The sequence below is a fragment of the Pogoniulus pusillus genome, chromosome 15, assembly GCF_015220805.1.
Source record: "Pogoniulus pusillus isolate bPogPus1 chromosome 15, bPogPus1.pri, whole genome shotgun sequence".
NCBI classification, from domain to species: Eukaryota; Metazoa; Chordata; class Aves; order Piciformes; family Lybiidae; genus Pogoniulus; species Pogoniulus pusillus.
Window position 1 is genome coordinate 24,281,112 of NC_087278.1, and position 17,572 is coordinate 24,298,683.

General features: G+C 50.0%; 2 protein-coding genes across 3 annotated transcripts; both read right to left on the reverse strand.

The window, feature by feature from the left end:
* Nucleotides 1–4,606: 4,606 nt before the first annotated feature.
* On the reverse strand, nucleotides 4,607–6,260 carry LOC135181590 (trypsin I-P1-like). The gene is made up of 3 exons (XM_064154826.1): nucleotides 6,043–6,260; nucleotides 5,296–5,432; nucleotides 4,607–4,854 (listed from the first exon to the last, which is right to left on the reverse strand). The coding sequence occupies exons 1-3, from the start codon at nucleotides 6,170–6,172 to the stop codon at nucleotides 4,705–4,707; spliced, it is 417 nt and encodes a 138-aa protein (XP_064010896.1). The 5' UTR covers nucleotides 6,173–6,260; the 3' UTR covers nucleotides 4,607–4,704.
* A 9,287-nt stretch (nucleotides 6,261–15,547) lies between these two features.
* LOC135182061 (trypsin I-P1-like) lies at nucleotides 15,548–17,570 on the reverse strand. Of its 2 annotated transcripts, XM_064155801.1 has the most exons (4): nucleotides 17,540–17,570; nucleotides 16,969–17,222; nucleotides 16,228–16,364; nucleotides 15,548–15,787 (listed from the first exon to the last, which is right to left on the reverse strand). In XM_064155801.1, exons 2-4 carry the CDS (start codon nucleotides 17,096–17,098, stop codon nucleotides 15,638–15,640), a joined length of 417 nt encoding a protein of 138 aa, XP_064011871.1. In that variant the 5' UTR covers nucleotides 17,099–17,222; nucleotides 17,540–17,570; the 3' UTR covers nucleotides 15,548–15,637. The 2 variants fall into 2 exon arrangements, with proteins under 2 accessions (XP_064011871.1, XP_064011870.1); XM_064155800.1 differs by lacking the exon at nucleotides 17,540–17,570 and having other exon boundaries at nucleotides 16,969–17,368.
* Nucleotides 17,571–17,572: the final 2 nt, after the last annotated feature.

A 17,572-nucleotide genomic window follows, 5' to 3' on the forward strand; every position in this document is an offset into this window, starting at 1 on the left:
TGTGTGCGTGGAATTCATAAAGAAGATGGTAGTTTAACCAAGCCTCTACAGGACAAGAGGTTCATCCTGCTGAAACTGCAGGCCTGGTATTTGTATCAGCAGAGTATTTCCCTGACAGCAAGTTGCAGAGGTAGCCTGTTTGCCAAAGTGCTCTGGTTGATAATTCTTGCCCTTTGCTGTATGGGGCACTTCTGTGAATCCTCCAGCGGTTACTGGCCCATCTTTATGACTGGGGAGGTTGAGTTAGAGTAGTTTGCCCAAAGCCATAGCAGTGTGCTGCAGCTTCTATGAGAGATTTAAATGTTGGCTCTATAGAAGTGCATGAGAGTACTACCATGGGCTTTAATGGAGCCAGGATTTCACCCAAGAAATTTGCTAGATCCTGGGGTTTTTTTTTTTTTTTGTTTTTTTTTTTTTTTTTTTGATCACTGCTAGTGCTTTCTAGAGCAGCTCTGCCAGAACCTGTTTAATTTATGAAATTGCTTGGTAATGGTGGATTCTTCTACTGAACTGCTGTTTTAATCTGTCTAGCAGTGACATTGCTTAATTGCAGCTTGTGTGGGTTACTGGATATGACAAGAAAAATGTTTCTCAGCTAGCTGATGAATGACATCCCAATCTGGAATGTCAAAAATCTCTCTTGAGGCTTCGAGGTGAACTTGACCACATGGGAATAGAACTCCATGTGACCTGTGATACCATCTGTACCATGTACTAGGTTGTTGGGAAGCTTAGAGCCTTTCTGCAGGTATTAACGAACGTGCTGGATCAGTTGTGGTTGTCTCTTCTAACAGGCTCTAAACAATGTATTTTATTACCAATTAAATGTATGGCTTCTATGCTGCTTCCTGGCCTCCCAGAGAGTGTTGATCTTTTAGCCAGAATCACATTCTTAAGCTGAATTCTAACTGGAAATCTCTTCAAGTGGTAATATCTTTTGTTCAGACCCCAGCAAGGGTGAAAGATGATCAGTGTTTACTTTCTCTTCCCATCAGGTCTCTTAAATGAATAATTTTAATTATTTAATTACCTGTGTGGTAAAATTGCTGGGACATGATCCAATCCCATGCAGTTTCCTGCTAAATATATGGGTTGTTTTCTGGCAGAGATCAAGCTGTGAGCATTTGTGTGCACATCAGGAAAACTCTCAATGGAATCTGGAAAGCTCATACATGAATAATGAATGCTTTCTTTTTTACTGAAGATACTGGCTTTCTGTCTCTTAGCACCTTATAGAGCTGGGTGTGCAACTGCACCAAATAATGGTGCCTTATGCAGCATCAAGTGGGTCACTGTCTGTGTTTCTCACAAAGAATGCTGATTGCAAAAGCCAGCACCAGTCCTGTAGTCCTGCATCATTCCCAGAAAGCAGATTTCACATGCCACTTTCCACTGCTTCCAAACAAGTCACGCAAGGCTTTCTTGTTTATCTTATAGAAATTGTCTTTTTCATCACTGTGTGCCATGAAACCTCCCTGTAAACAAATTGGAACTGAAAAAAACAGAAGTCCCTTTGAATTAAACCACGTCTGAGACCATACAGTGGCACTTACAGAGGCAGGTGACTTGTTGAATAATATGCCCAACTGCAAGCCATGATATTAAATGTCAGACCAGGAATGCCATAAATCCTGTCTAAAAAGTGTTCAGATTATTTAATGTGTCAACATAGCCCGAACCTACACACATAAGAAAAGAGTAAATAAAGTGGATGACGTGATTGTTACTTTTTAATAACCGACATTTAAACACACTGTGGCAGGACTTAGCACGGATGGAGCGAGACTCCGCTGCACAGCTGCAGTGCCGACAATTAAACGCACGGTGGCAGTACTGAGCACGGAGGGGGCGGCATAGCTGCAGTGCCGACAATTAAACGCACGGTGGCAGTACTGAGCACGGAGGGGGCGGCGTAGCTGCAGTGCCGACAGTTAAACGCACGGTGACAGCACTGAGCACGGAGAGGGCGGCATAGCTGCAGTGCCGACAATTCAACGCACGGTGGCAGCACTGAGCACGGAGGGGGCGGCATAGCTGCAGTGCCGACAATTCAACGCACGGTGGCAGCACTGAGCACGGAGGGGGCGGCATAGCTGCAGTGCCGACAATTCAACGCACGGTGGCAGTACTGAGCACGGAGGGGGCGGCATAGCTGCAGTGCCGACAATTCAACGCACGGTGGCAGTACTGAGCACGGGCCGGGCGGCATAGCTGCAGTGCCGACAATTAAACGCACGGTGACAGTACTGAGCACGGAGAGGGCGGCATAGCTGCAGTGCCGACAATTCAACGCACGGTGACAGTACTGAGCACGGAGGGGGCGGCATAGCTGCAGTGCCGACAGTTAAACACACGGTGGCAGCACTGAGCACGGTGGGGGCGGCATAGCTGCAGTGCCGACAATTCAACGCACCGTGGCAGTACTGAGCACGGGCCGGGCGGCATAGCTGCAGTGCCGACAATTAAACGCACGGTGGCAGCACTGAGCACGGAGAGGGCGGCATAGCTGCAGTGCCGACAATTAAACGCACGGTGGCAGTACTGAGCACGGGCCGGGCGGCATAGCTGCAGTGCCGACAATTAAACGCACGGTGGCAGTACTGAGCACGTAGGGGGCGGCATAGCTGCAGTGCCGACAATTAAACGCACGGTGGCAGCACTGAGCACGGAGGGGGCGGCATAGCTGCAGTGCCGACAATTAAACGCCCGGTGGCAGCACTGAGCACGGACGGGCTTCTGGCTCAGTTCAACTTGGTGCTGTTCATTTTTTTTCCTGTATAAACTTTAAAAGACCTCCCACACACAAAGGAAACTCCACTATTTTTAGTTCAGTCATACACAAGTGATATCTATATTTCAAATCCCTATGTGGCTCTACTTGGGATTTATTTTTTAGTGTATTCTAGCAGCCTTTGTACAACACAGGAATGGGGGAGGGGGCACTTCAAAATATTGTCTACATATGAATTAATACAATTCTTCTATGTCTAGATAAAAATGAAATCTTCTTCTATATTGGATCACCTCACACTAATATTTACAGTTTAAAATATTTTTTTAATCCACTCCAAGAATTTTTCAGGCATTTCAAGTCTCCAGGGCTGCAAGAACACTTTTTGGGCTCCCCAGCCATCTGCTTTTCAAACAGCAACATGGAAGCTGTCCCTATGTATGCCAAGTGATTGCTGAGATGCAAGAGCCCAGCACTTGCACCTCCAGACATTTTCATCCTTACCCTGACAAGAAAGAGGCTTAAGAGCTGTCAGCCTGGTTAAATGACACAATGGCACTGAAGGACAGAGTGACCTGGAGGACTTTTCTTGTCTCCATCTGAGTATCTCATGGGTCATAGTGCCATAGAATAGTATGGGTTGGAAGAGACTTTAAAGATCATCTAGTTCCACCCCCTGCCATGGGTATCAACACCTTCCACCAGACTCGGCTGCTCATGGCCTCATCCAGCCTGGCATTGAACACCTCCAGGGAGGGGACATGCACACCTCCCCTGGCCAACCTGTTCCAGTGTCTCACCACATTCGCTGCAAAAATTAATTATCACTAATGTACTACCACAAAAAAAAATGCATGAAATGATACGAGACCAAACACATCCAAACTGTTGTGTTGATCTGATCCAGAGCACAGCTGGTTGTCATCATGGCTGTGACTTCTCAGGCTCTGCTCAGTGAGGCACTATTGCAGCTTAAGACAAGTTTGCACAGCCAGGGGCTGCTTCTAGCAGGGTAAAACAGATAGGTAGACTCACTGCCAGGAGCTGGGCTGCAGACCAAGGGCAGTGACACACTTGTGCCACACCTTAGGGTGCAAGAAGTTAGAGGTGGCACCTAAGAGGAGGAGCAGATAGTACAGGTGATGCTCAATTGCACAGCAAAGGATTTCATCCCATGAATGGCACCTTCAGGAGCAAGCTGAGGGAGTCACGGGTCAGGCAATCTGTGGCTGCCAGTGGCTCTCAGATGAGAATTGTCTGTCCTGATGAAATCACACTGAAGGGAAGGAAGCCTGGCTACAGATCTGGGATTTTCTAGAAAAAGGCAGATGCTGATAAGAAGGAATTCATCCCATGCATCCAGAAAAACAGGACACAAAGCTGCAGTCTGATCCTGATCCTACATTGGGCCTATCTCAATGGCGTTAGGAGATAGATACACATCCCACTGGCAACATGGTCAGCCTTTTCGTGGACTTCCCATTCCAGTACCAGCTGGGGCCAGGAGGAGATGAAACCAGAACCCAGGAATATCTCTGTCCTTTTGAATCTTTCAGGAAAACCATGCAGTGCCAGCACAATCATTGGACTGAGTAAAAAGATGCAGACAACAGCCTCAACAGCAAAGGTACACAAGCAAAAAAAGCCCTAGCAAGAGGTTGAGCCATTCACCAAGAAGAGCTCTGGGGAAGGTTCCATGAGGAACTCTTCAGTCACACAGTTGTTGAGGTGGGCATGAGAGCAACGTTGAGCACTCCTGTTGCTGCCTGCTGTTTTCTGCAGTGGGAGTGTGCTGCCGGCATGATGCAGCAGATTCTCTCAGCTGCTTACCACTCCCTATGGAGGCACCCAGAGAAACACTGCACAAAGAAGAGGTGTCTGAAAATATTTATTTTTTAATAATCTTTGCATGTCCTGTCCCAGAAGAGAAGAAAATGATGAGGAGAAAAAGGAGGTCACACAGGGGGAGTGTCTCAGTTGGCAGATATAGTCGATTTGATCCAGGAGACGTAATTGCAGACCTTGGTGTACACCCCAGGGTAGCCTTCGTTGGCACATCCAATACCCCAGGAAACAATGCCCTGGAGCTGCCCATTGCAGACTACTGGACCACCAGAATCACCCTGTGCACAGGAAGAATGAGGACATTCAGCCAGTGGTGGCAGTGTAAGTGCTGAGCCAGTGGCGCCAGAAATGCGAGGGAGGGAGGGAGCTTCACTGAGCTTTTTTGACACGGAAGTTCTACGGGAAGTAATCTCTGACTGCCACTCTGTGCCTGATGCTACTGTGCCTCACAGGATCTGCAAGTGCACCCCAGTGAGCATAGTCTGCTTGTGAAGATTCAGGGCAGAGCTATTTGCTTCCTGAGCCAAGGGGCACTGACTCACTGGGTGGAAAACACCTAACCCCTCTCAAGAAGCAGCTCTCACCTGAAGTCTCCCCTATTGTTGAAAGTGTCCCAACATTCAGCTCGAGTGAGTTCAGTGGATTCTTGGATAGGATGGCTCCTCTACTAGCAAAGGCCAGGAGAGAAAGACATGGGAAGGGAGAGGCAGATGTTTTACCTGGCAGGAGTCTTTTCCTCCCTCCAGGAATCCCACGCAGATCATGTTGCTTGTAATTTGCCCAGGGTAGGCTTTGCTGCAGTCGCTTGCGGAGAGTACAGGAGCCTTCAGGCACTGCAAGTCGTCTGGGTAGGAATCTACAAGAAACCAAGGAGAGGTGGGTGATGACATCTCTGAGTTCGTTGCAAGAAGATCTTTCCTGGCAGACAAGCAATCGCTCAACAACCAGTTTTAGCTCTCTTTGTTCCTGTGAAGTGGAATCACAGCATGGATTGCTTTTGTTTAGAGGGAACAGCTTCTCCCCATAGAACCCACGTCCTACACTGCAGCCATGTGACCTTTTCTGATGTCTGGAAAAACACTGATTGGCAAGCACAGAGCTAGGAGCTACTCTCGATCTTCTCCTTGGAGGACCAGCAGCTCTTCTGGTCTTAGTTAAACTGCTGGTGCTTGGCACTGTGCAGCTGCTAGCAGCAGGCCACAGAAGCTGTGGCAGTGCGAGCATGCTGCTGAATGGAACGGGAATGACTCGAGTGGATCCCTGATTGTACGAGCAAAGCAGAGGAAGGGCTTTGCAGAAGCTTGCCTTTAAAGCAGCTAATTGATTACTGCCTACACAATCTGGTCACCCCAAAGATGCATTGCAGCACTTGTCTGTGCTTACTCTGTACTGCTTGGACTTAACTGAGAGGCCTCAGGGTGCCTCTCAGTCCCACACGGTGCTCTACATCCCCATGGCATACTCACCGCCACTGCCGTCCGTGTCGCCCCAGCCAGAGATGAGGCATGTGGTGCCAGCTTCCACGCAGGAAGTAGGCAGAGGAACTGTCTGGACAGCTCGGTTGAGCTTGGCTGCTGTGGCAAGCTTGATGAGCATGATGTCATTGTCCAGAGTGTAGGCACTGTAGCCGGAGTGGCGGATGACTTTAGCGGAGTTGATGAACTGCTGAGTCGATTCCGTGGCTGCCAGGTTATGTTTGCCGAGCTGCACTTGGATACGACTGCAGAAGAGGAGGAGTGGCACACACATTGCTGCTCCCGGCAGGAGATGGCAGTCTCCCTCTTACCACATGCACTCGCCTGCACCCCGGCCACATTCATCTCCCTGTTGCCCACGGACTGTGTTTTAGCAAGATTAATGCACGTTCTAAGGAATCCCAGCCCCTAAGCAGAGACTGCATTATCACACAGCCACTGCACAAAGCAGTCTGTGTGCACAGAAACACTTGCAGGCGTGGAAAACCCCTTGTGATGCCTCAGCCCAGCTTCCTGAATGTGCCACCCATCCCTTGCTTGTCTCCTGTCACAGTGGACTCACATTGTTGGATCTCACCACTCAGAATACCTGCTGGCAGTGAGCAGGAAGACAGGAGGAGCTTAGGGAAGAATAAACTGCATTGCACTCACGACTTGTAGCAGTGAGCAGCTGACAGGACCCACTGGCTGCTGATGAGAGAACCTCCACAGAAGTGGTAGCCAGAATTCAGGGACACCTGATAGGGAACAGCGTTCTCTGCACAGGTGTAGCCGCCCACGATCTTGTCATCATCATCATCACTGCCGCTGATGGGGAGGGCAACTGGGAGGCAAGAAGTGGCATATGTCAACACCTGGCACAAGGAATCTTGTGCCTCTCTGACCGACTGAAGCATCTCACTTGTAGCTTCTGCCTCCACAAAGACTCCCAGTAGCACTGGTGGGGAAGCCTATTGGGTGCTCATTTGCTGCTCCCTAAAACAAGGCCATCAGAGCTACACAGGCGTCTCAGTATCTGCATCTAGAGCCGTGGCTGCTCCTCCCAGCGGGTGTCTGCACCAGGACCCCGGCTGCAGCAGTGCTCCGTAGAGCACCGAGTGTAAGGACAATACAGGTCTGCAGCTACAGTTCCTCGGCACACTCGCCCACTCGTCAGAAACTTACAGCAGCCTCAGGTCTTTCGGGGCCTGGGCACTATCTTTGCATTTCATAGTCCCTAAGAGAGAGGCTGGATGGGGTCTGGAGCCAGGGATATGTTTCTGCAGTCCTGAGTCAAAAACCGCTGTGAAGTCTGCGTTTCTTCTGCTCTTGTGACACAAGCAACTATCAACAGGCAGCAGCCAAAAGAAGTTTTATAGCACTCTGCCTGGAAACTTCTGGAAGCTGAACCTGAATTTCACTTTCCCACCACAGCCTACCTTGTGAATTTGCTCAGAAAAGACCTTCCCTATACACTGCAAAAGCAAAAGTGAGAAACACACTCACCAGCCACACCCACAAAGGCGAGCAACAGTATGTACTTCATGGTCCTGCCACAACCTCACGCCCAGGCTGGTGGACTGCTAGGGTGAGCTGCTAGAAATACCTTTTTTGAGGTGGCCTTATCTCTCCTCCAAGGTTTTTCCAGGCAAAAAGTACACAGTGGAAAATTGGAAGATCCAACTGTGGGCAATTAGCAGGCACTGGAAGAACGGACCAATGGCAGATCAATTAATCATACACCTTTCCTAGGAGAGAGAGCTCTTTTAGAATGATTTCAGAGGGCAGCCTTCCAGCTGAAAACTCTCTTGGGCAGAAACCCCAAACTCCTCAGTGCTGTTCAGTTCATGTGAGCAAACTCTTTTTGGGCTTTGGAAGATGAGTGCTTGTGTGTCTGCCTCCTTGCACGCAGCACCTGTTGAGAGCAGCCTCCACACCCCTCTGAGATTCCTCTGTGCTGGTGGTGTTCTTCTTAAGAGTGCAGATGTGTTTTGCTGGAAGCTCTAAGCTCTAAGCTGCAGGCAATGCACAGTAAGACACCACACATTTATTCTGAAAACTAAGCAAGCCAAGCCCCAAACTCCTCGGTGCTGTTCAGTTCATCTGAGCAAACTCCTTTTCTAGAGTGCAGTGTGTGTGTGTTTATGATACAGTCTTCTTCCAAATGAAAATGTTCAAAGATCAATTCACTGAGTATGAAAGAAAAGCTCCTCACTGCCTCCTAAGATAAATGGTTCAGCTGGGGCCATGTTCCCCGTAGCGCCTTGGATGCATTTCTCTCACCTATTCACTATGGTAGTACCAGAACTGTGAGGGAAGAGCAGACTCATTTGCATTCAAGTTGAAATTGGAACACCTCTCCACTTCTTTTGTTTAAGTCCTGAAATGGAAACACCCTCTTCTGCTCACGTCTGCTGAACATCTCAGAGACCCACTGGAAGGCCTTTTTAAGGGTCTTTAAAGGAACAGGCTCCAGCTGCAAACAAGTCTCTCTAATGCATCAGAATGCTGGCAGCTCCAAGGGCACAGGAAGACTCACATCATAGGGCTCAGATAGAGTGAATAAATTTGTTCAGGCTGATGCAAGATCATGGGAAAGGGAAACCTGGAAAAACTGTGGCCTGGCTCAGAAAGCTGCCCAGGAGCATAAAGCAGGGCAGCTTCTCGCGCTCATCCTTGTACATCTCACAGAGCTTGGCGATGCTCTCTTGCCAACACTGTCCTGCCTGGGAGCAGCTGTTATGTTCTACAAAGGTTCAGATCCTGCAGCTGTTCACAGCTGTGCAAGCTTTTTGTCAAATCCTTTTGCCTTGTCCTCTCTGTCTATGTTTCTCTTTCCCCAGTGGCCCATTGTTCTGCTTTCCCTGTATTTCCATCCATGTCAGAGACTGGGACTCTCGGTGTCATAGAGAGACAAAGGAGGTAGGACAGGAGTGGGGAAGGATGCATTGCTTGCTGTCTCTTCCTGCACAAGAATTAGAGAGTAGTAAGCAAGTTTAGGGGCTCAGGCAATTCCTTCTTTTCCAGGAAAGCTGAGCCACATTCCACAGATTTTAATGGATGAAAAGGTCCTTAAAAATGAAGTGACATATTTGTGGAGCTATGAGGTTGAAAGACCCTTCTGAATTCCCTCGCACCAAGGAACTGCAGGTAAGATGGAAGCAGATCAGGGCTGACCTGACAGAGATGTGTATTAGAGGGTGGCTTTATCTGATAGTGGCACTGTGCTGGTCCTCTTCAGGCTGAGATGGGAGGCCAGGATGTGGCTGAAACTAGGGGAACAGTTGCCCTCACGATTCCTAGCTCTGGAAGTGGCTTGCTTGGTGTTGTGAAGGGGTTTTGTTTGGGTTTTAGGGGATTAAATACAAGGCCGAATTTAAAAGCGTTTTAAATAATTTAGTATTATATACAAAGAGAATCCCTCCCCCCCCAAACTTATATACAGTTAACCTACACAAGTTATTTGTATGTGGTTGTGAAATTATTTTACAGAGTGTCTATTCACAGCAGGAATCAGGAATTTAGTAGAGGTTTGGAAAGGTTTGGATAGAGAGTCTTGTGGCATAAAAGTGCCATGGGTAAAGCCACTGGAATTTCTAAGCTGCTCAAATCGAGATTGTTCAGTTACTCACTAGTTGGAGTCATAGTCTCGGTGGTCCCAAATATGGGTAGCCAAAGCCACATTGTTGACCCTTGTGATCTGAATAGTTCAGTTCAGGTGTTATTGGGGCGCGCTGTCTGAGGAGGCTCCACGGGCACCATCAGGCTGGGAGCGACGGGCTGGGGCGGCGGCTGGCTGGGAGCGCCTTGGTCGATTGTTCCCTGGGCTGGAAACCATGCAGCAGTGGTGGCCCCAAAGGCGACAAAGAGGCTAGGAGCAGTGGGTGGAGGAGGGTGGCAGGAGCACTGAATTGCCCTATTTATGAGATGTGGGCCAGAGATTGATGGTCCTTTGGCCACAATACTGTCCAATGAGTGTCTGGCAGCAGGCCAAAGCATGCCAAATAAGGTAGGGTCCACAGGTCTGGTACCCCCAAATATGGAGAGGCACAGGTGGGCCCACACCCTAGGCGCGAGAGCTTATGCAACTTGTTTACCTCAACCTTGCAAGCAGGGCAGGCCAGACTTGAAGGCACCAGGCTTGTTGTGTTCCCTTGTCCACTTGATTTGTTTTCTCCTGGTTTAGATAGAAAAACACCTTTGGGGGAGGGGGGCAGGAAGAAACATGTCTGGGCAAGAATAGACTTGTAAACAAGGCCATTTGGGCCTATGTGGCCCTCCACCACACTTGGGAAGTAAAATGCCTACCTTTCCTAGGCAACATCTCTTCCCAGATGTGGGAAGAGATGTGTTCATGAGGCTGTGAATGATGACCACAGAGAGCAGAGTGACTTGGAAGGGATGAGGAGGGCTGATATGCAATTTCTGTGTTGGAATTTGTTTGGATCCTTATGGGAATTACACGTTTGCAAACTAGAACCCCAACTGTCTGGGACATGAACTGCTCAAGATCACAGACCTCCAGAAGGAGGCAACCCAGGAATTACCTAAAGCCAAATGCACAGACTGTCTCTCCCCAGACCTGTATTGGCTGAAAAAGGTGAAGGAAGCAAAGGGAGCTCAACTGTCAGCTGTGCCTGCCCACCAGAGCAGGCATCCCAGACAAGCCATGAAATGGACCTCATGATCAATAGATGACTGGGACAAGAAAATCCCTGAGGAGTTTCAGAGGGATTGTTGGGACCTCTGCTCTTTCCTAGTGTCTGATCTGTCCCACTTGCTGCACTGCTGCCCTGGCTTGCTGACTTTTCTCTACCTTCAGTGCTGCTGAATAGCAGAGGAGAATGGGCAGGACCCAAGGGAAGCTGATAACGCAGGTATCTGTTTCAAAGTTCACCAAAGACACAAGCTGAGAAAGCCTTCATGGAGTGTGAGACACAGGCCTTGACAGGGGTGCTCCAGCTCATGCTGTAGCTACTGGGGAGAGGGAGAGGCTGACACACAAGTGCACTGTGCAGCACCATGGTCTCCACCTGTTGATTCAGTGTCTCCTGCTTGGCACCTCTGTAGTTTTCTTCATGCTGCTCAGTAAACTTCCTTAGAGTAACACTGAATTCAGGGACATCCAATTAGCCTTCTCTTTCCCAGAATCATCACCAGGCATCCTAGCCCATTCCCACTTGTTTCTCCTTCCCTGATGCTGTGCACACATCCAGCCACGGTGTTCAAGAGAAAGGGAAAAATGTTGCCAGCAGTGCTCACCGTGTTGAAGACCTCTGTCGTTTGTTGCCTGGCTTCCTTCCATCCTTGCCACTCTCCCAGTAACAGATCCCTGTGCTCGTTGGCTTCCCCGGGTAGCCTGTGCTGAGTTTGTCCCTGTTCAGGAGGTCATGTAAACATCCTTCAGAGCAGCAATGCCTCAGGGCATGGTGTAGGGGATACTAGGCACCTGAATCTGGTGAGGCCAAGAGCAGAGCAGCAGAGAAGTATCACTGGTAGAGCATGAATGACTGAAATGACACTGTACAGCTGCCTTCAAGACCCTAGTGCTCTCACCAGCTGCATTCCAGCACCACCCCACACATTTGAGACCCCTCAGCAGGCAGAACGCTTGGGCTGGTTTGGTGTCTTTCCCTGCCCTGCCTCCCACCGATGTTAATTTCTCTGCATAGAGAAAAGACTCCTCACACAGCCAGGAGGAGAGGAGTGTGTGGTGTGTGTAAGAATGAGCCATGGTTGGGGGAGAGACCACAAACGCATGGGCAACTGCAAGGAACTCCTGTGTGTGCTTCATACCTCATTTTCCAGCTCTCAGGGTCTTCAGAGAGGCAGGCATCTTTCAGCACTACTCTGCCTTGCACACACTCCCACTCCCACGCACCCTCAGCACAGTTCTGCCCATGCAATCCCCTTCTCCTCTCCCTGCACCCCCAGCCCCATCCCTGCAGGGGTTTTGCTCTCCTGTGGCTGTGTGTGTCCTTGCCACACGTTCCCAGCCAGCCAATGCTTTTGCACAGTTCATGTCCTGCCCAGCCCCAGCATGTCTCCTCCTCACTTAGCACTTCCTCTTTTAGTATCTCTGGGCAACTACAACAGGTGGGGCCCTGGAAGGAGAGGGCTTCACCCCCATGCTTCCTTGCTGGTTCTTTGTGGCCATACTGGCCCCTGTAGGTAAGTCACCTCACCTCACCCCTGCATACCTACTTTGATTCCACTGCTGCTGTCCCACCTGTGTACTCAGTTGCCACCAGTGCTCCTGTTCCCAGAACCTCCAGTGTTAAGGCTGGGCAATGAGTGAGGTGGGCAGGAGTCCCTGAATCTCCTGTGATGGCTGCCTGCTTTGCTTCTGGGCACAGCCTCCAAAAGACTGCTGCTTTGGACAGAAACTGCCCAGGAATATTTCCTGACCATTGCAGAGAGATTGCAAATGCACCTGCGGAGCTGAAGGACTGTGCCATCCCCTCTGCTGCTCCCTAGCCTCCTGTGCTCCCTCCTCTAGCACACAGCACCTAGCTCAGGTTTTTCCATTTTCCCCTCCTTCCCAATATTTCTCCTTTTCCATTCCAGCATTGCCTCTGGAGCAGTCCCCAGACACTGTGGTGCGACAAGGCCAGTCTGTGAATCTGAGCTGCTCCAAGAAGAGGTCCTCCAGCACAGCTATGTTCTGGTACAGGATGCCTTTGGAGAAGGACTCCAGGCTGACTGCAGTGGCTTCTGCACTGATGGGTGGTAAAGCAGATGTTGAGGAGAACTTCCAAAGCCGTTTCAAGAGCAGTGAGATACAAGGAGACAGGATAGAGCTCTTGATAAACCATGCCTTTCTCAATGACTCGGGCACGTATTACTGTGCTGATGGTGAACCACAGTGGCTGAGCTGCTGAGGGAGCTGAGCACAAACCATCCCCCTCAATGAAGGGGACCTGCTTTTGTCCTCACTGGAGCTGAATGAGGCAAGACAATCCCTTTCCACTCAGTACCTCCTCTACTTTCTAGCCTTCCCCTATCCTGCTGTCTTGCCTTCTCTCCCCCTTCACTTAGTTTACATAATATTCATCCAGGGGAGCATCTTCCCTGCAAAGTCTATGACAACTTTCAGCAGTCAGACTCTTGCTCTTTGTCATGGGTTAACCTTTCCCTTGCTACACATTCAGGGCCCACAGCATGGCATAGACAGACAGGAATGGCACTGGGGCACTGATGCACAGAATGAGTGGCACAAACTGGGAGCCTTACTTCCTGTGTTGGCTGGTGAACAAGGCTGTGCCCCACGTAGAGAAGGAGGCAGCACTTTTTTTCCAGCTCTGTCCAATCTCATCCTTCTGCTCCTGTGCAGAATTCTGCAGAAGGGAGAACAGCAAGCAGCTCTTGTCTTCTGCAAAAGGCAAGTCTGTAGCATCACATCTCATGGTGAACTTGCTGCATGGTGCAATCTGCCTAGAGGCAGTCCCAGTACCGAGCCAAAGGCAGCCTTTTCTCCCCTTGAGATCTCCCTGAGGAGGAAAAGAAGAGCAGTTAGAGAAATCTCCCATGCTACAAGCAGACAGCAGGATGACCGCCGGCAGCGCTCCCCATACCTGGGCAACATAAGAAGGGGCACTGGGATCAGCCAAGAAGACTCCACAGGGCTGCTTGCAGGGCTGGGAGTCTTGATGCGTGAGGGCGTCTGGAGAGGAGACAGCACAGACACAAACATGCACTTCTGAGCTCTTTTGCTCTTGCCCTCCTTTGGTGCCTCTGTGCCTGTCTGTGCTGTGCACGCACTCAGGCTGCTGTGCAGCCCCACCATGCTGCTGGCATAACACTTTGCCTCCTGCCTACGTGCACACATACATGGCAGGAAGTTGGCGGAGCAGCATGTGTGCACCTGATGCCTGCATGCAGATGCCAGTCCCCACTGTTCCCAGCCAGGCAGCTGCTCTCCTTCATTGCCCTGCCCACCTGCAAAGAGGCATCTCTTTCTCTCTCGACCTTTCCTCTTGGTGCATCATTCTGCCTGTGTTGTCACCACTGGGAGGTTGCTGGAAAGAGGTGGCTTCTGTCCATGGTTCTCCAGTGGGTCCTTATGGCCATCCTGGCCCCCGTGGGTAAGCAAGTTTCCCTTCCACTTGAACAGCTGCACTGGAGTTGTGGTAGCTGCCTCAGCTGCCTGCCCAATTGCTGGTCGTGTTCCATTCCCCAGTACTTCCAGGGGGAGGATGGGCAATGTACGAGGTCATCTTTTCCACCACCTCTTTACTCTGAACATTCTACAGAGCTACAAACCTGGGGCTTGGGTTTTTGGGGGTTTTTTTGACCTATCTGAATATTTTAGTTGAGAGGACTGAAGTAATTTCTTTACCCAATACATTTTCTAGTGCGTTTGAAGCTGCTTTGTGAAGTTTTATTTCTCCTGCATGTCTCTCTCAGAGAAATGGGATGCTGACTTATACCTTGCTGATATTCTCATGCCACCCTATCCCATGTCACACTTCCAAGATGTGCTTTCACATTGCTTTCAACACGTGACACTCCTCACATCTCTTCCCTTCTCCTTACAGGCCAGGCACTCCACCAATCGCCAGACACAGTTGTCCAAGTGGGAGACTCTGTGACTCTGGACTGCTCCCAAAAGGCAAATGTATTCTTGACCTTATACTGGTACAAACTGCCCCTGGGGAAGGATGCCACTCTGCAGTTGGTTCTCTACTCAATGGAAGGTGGCACAGCAGAGATTGGGAAGGAATTCAGAAACCATGTCCAGAGCACTGGGACTAAGGGCTGCTGCTTATCTATGAAGATAGATCATGCCCTGCTCAATGACTCAGGCACATACTTCTGTGCTGAGCAAGACACACAGTGACTGCAAAGCCAGAGCAGCACAGCACAAACCCTTCCACACAATCAGGGATCTGGCCACAGCACAAGCACAAACCTGTGTTTGACTGTACCAGATTTCCTCTTGTGATCACCAGCTCTGCCTGCTTAAAGGAAGAGGTGGTATGGTCTTCCACTTCTCTCTCATTTCCTTCCTACACTATGCCATTTTTGAAACACGTTTTGACTCTCCTTTCTTCTTGTATTCACTGCCTTGCCTCATTTCTCTTCTACCTATAGATTGCCTTTTCATGGACTTTCCATTCCAGTACCAGCTGGAGCCAGGAGGAGATGAAACCAGAACCCAGGAATATCTCTGTCCTTTTGAATCTTTCAGGAAAACCATGCAGTGCCAGCACAATCATTGGACTGAGTAAAAAGATGCAGACAACAGCCTCAACAGCAAAGGTACATGAGCAAAAAAAGCCCTAGCAAGAGGCTGAGCCACTCACCAAGAAGAGCTCTGGGGAAGGTTCCATGAGGAACTCTTCAGTCACACAGTTGTTGAGGTGGGCATGAGGGCAATGTTGATCACTCCTGTTGCTGCCTGCTGTTTTCTGCAGTAGGAGTGTGCTGCCTGCACGATGCAGCAGATTCTCTCAGCTGCTTACCACTCCCTATGGAGGCACCCAGAGAAACACTGCACAAAGAAGAGGTGTCTGAAAATATTTATTTTTTTATAATCTTTGCATGTCCTGTCCCAGAAGAGAAGAAAATGATGAGGAGAAAAGGGAGGTCACACAGGGGGAGTGTCTCAGTTGGCAGATATAGTCGATTCGATCCAGGAGACGTAATTGCAGACCTTGGTGTACACCCCAGGGTAGCCTTTCTTGGCACATCCAATACCCCAGGAAACAATGCCCTGGAGCTGCCCGTTGCAGACTACTGGACCACCAGAATCACCCTGTGCACAGGAAGAATGAGGACATTCAGCCAGTGGTGGCAGTGTAAGTGCTGAGCCAGTGGCGCCAGAAATGCGAGGGAGGGAGGGAGCTTCACTGAGCTTTTTTGACACAGAAGTTCTACGGGAAGTAATCTCTGACTGCCACTCTGTGCCTGATGCTACTGTGCCTCACAGGATCTGCAAGTGCACCCCAGTGAGCATAGTCTGCTTGTGAAGATTCAGGGCAGAGCTATTTGCTTCCTGAGCCAAGGGGCACTGACTCACTGGGTGGAAAACACCTAACCCCCCTCAAGAAGCAGCTCTCACCTGAAGTCTCCCCTATTGTTGAAAGTGTCCCAACATTCAGCTCGAGTGAGTTCAGTGGATTCTTGGATAGGATGGCTCCTCTACTAGCAAAGGCCAGGAGAGAAAGACATGGGAAGGAGAGGCAGATGTTTTACCTGGCAGGAGTCTTTTCCTCCCTCCAGGAATCCCACGCAGATCATGTTGCTTGTGATTTGCCCAGGGTAGGCTTTGCTGCAGTCGCTTGCAGAGAGTACAGGAGCCTCCAGGCACTGCAAGTCGTCTGGGTAGGAAACTACAAGAAACCAAGGAGAGGTGGGTGATGACATCTCTGAGTTCGTTGCAAGAAGATCTTTCCTGGCAGACAAGCAGTCACTCAACAATCAGTTTTAGATCTCTTTGTGAAGTGGAATCACATAATGGATTGCTTTTGTTTAGAGGGAACAGCTTCTCCCCATAGACCCCACGTCCTACACTGCAGCCATGTGACCTTTTCTGATACCTGGAAAAACACTGATTGGCAAGCACAGAGCTAGGAGCTACTCTCGATCTTCTCCTTGGAGGACCAGCAGCTCTTCTGGTCTTAGTTAAACTGCTGGTGCTTGGCACTGTGCAGCTGCTAGCAGCAGGCCACAGAAGCTGTGGCAGTGCGAGCATGCTGCTGAATGGAACGGGAATGACTCAAGTGGATCCCTGATTGTACGAGCAAAGCAGAGGAAGGGCTTTGCAGAAGCTTGCCTTTAAAGCAGCTAATTGATTACTGCCTACACAATCTGGTCACCCCAAAGATGCATTGCAGCACTTGTCTGTGCTTACTCTGTACTGCTTGGACTTAATTGGGAAGCCTCAGGGTACTTCTCGGTGCCACACAGTGCTCTACATCCCCATGGCATACTCACCGCCACTGCTGAGTGTGTTGCCCCAGCCAGAGATGAGGCATGTGGTGCCAGCTTCCACGCAGGAAGTAGGCAGAGGAACTGTCTGGACAGCTCGGTTGAGCTTGGCTGCTGTGGCAAGCTTGATGAGCATGATGTCATTGTCCAGAGTGTAGGCACTGTAGCCGGAGTGGCGGATGACTTTAGCGGAGTTGATGAACTGCTGAGTCGATTCCGTGGCTGCCAGGTTATGTTTGCCGAGCTGCACTTGGATACGACTGCAGAAGAGGAGGAGTGGCACACACATTGCTGCTCCCGGCAGGGGATGGCAGTCTCCCTCTTACCACATGCACTCGCCTGCACCCCGGCCACATTCATCTCCCTGTTGCCCACGGACTGTGTTTTAGCAAGATTAATGCACGTTCTAAGGAATCCCAGCCCCTAAGCAGAGACTGCATTATCACACAGCCACTGCACAAAGCAGTCTGTGTGCACAGAAACACTTGCAGGCGTGGAAAGCCCCTTGTGATGCCTCAGCCCAGCTTCCTGAATGCACCACCCATCCCTTGCTTGTCTCCTGTCACAGTGGACTCACATTGTTGGATCTCACCGCTCAGAATACCTGCTG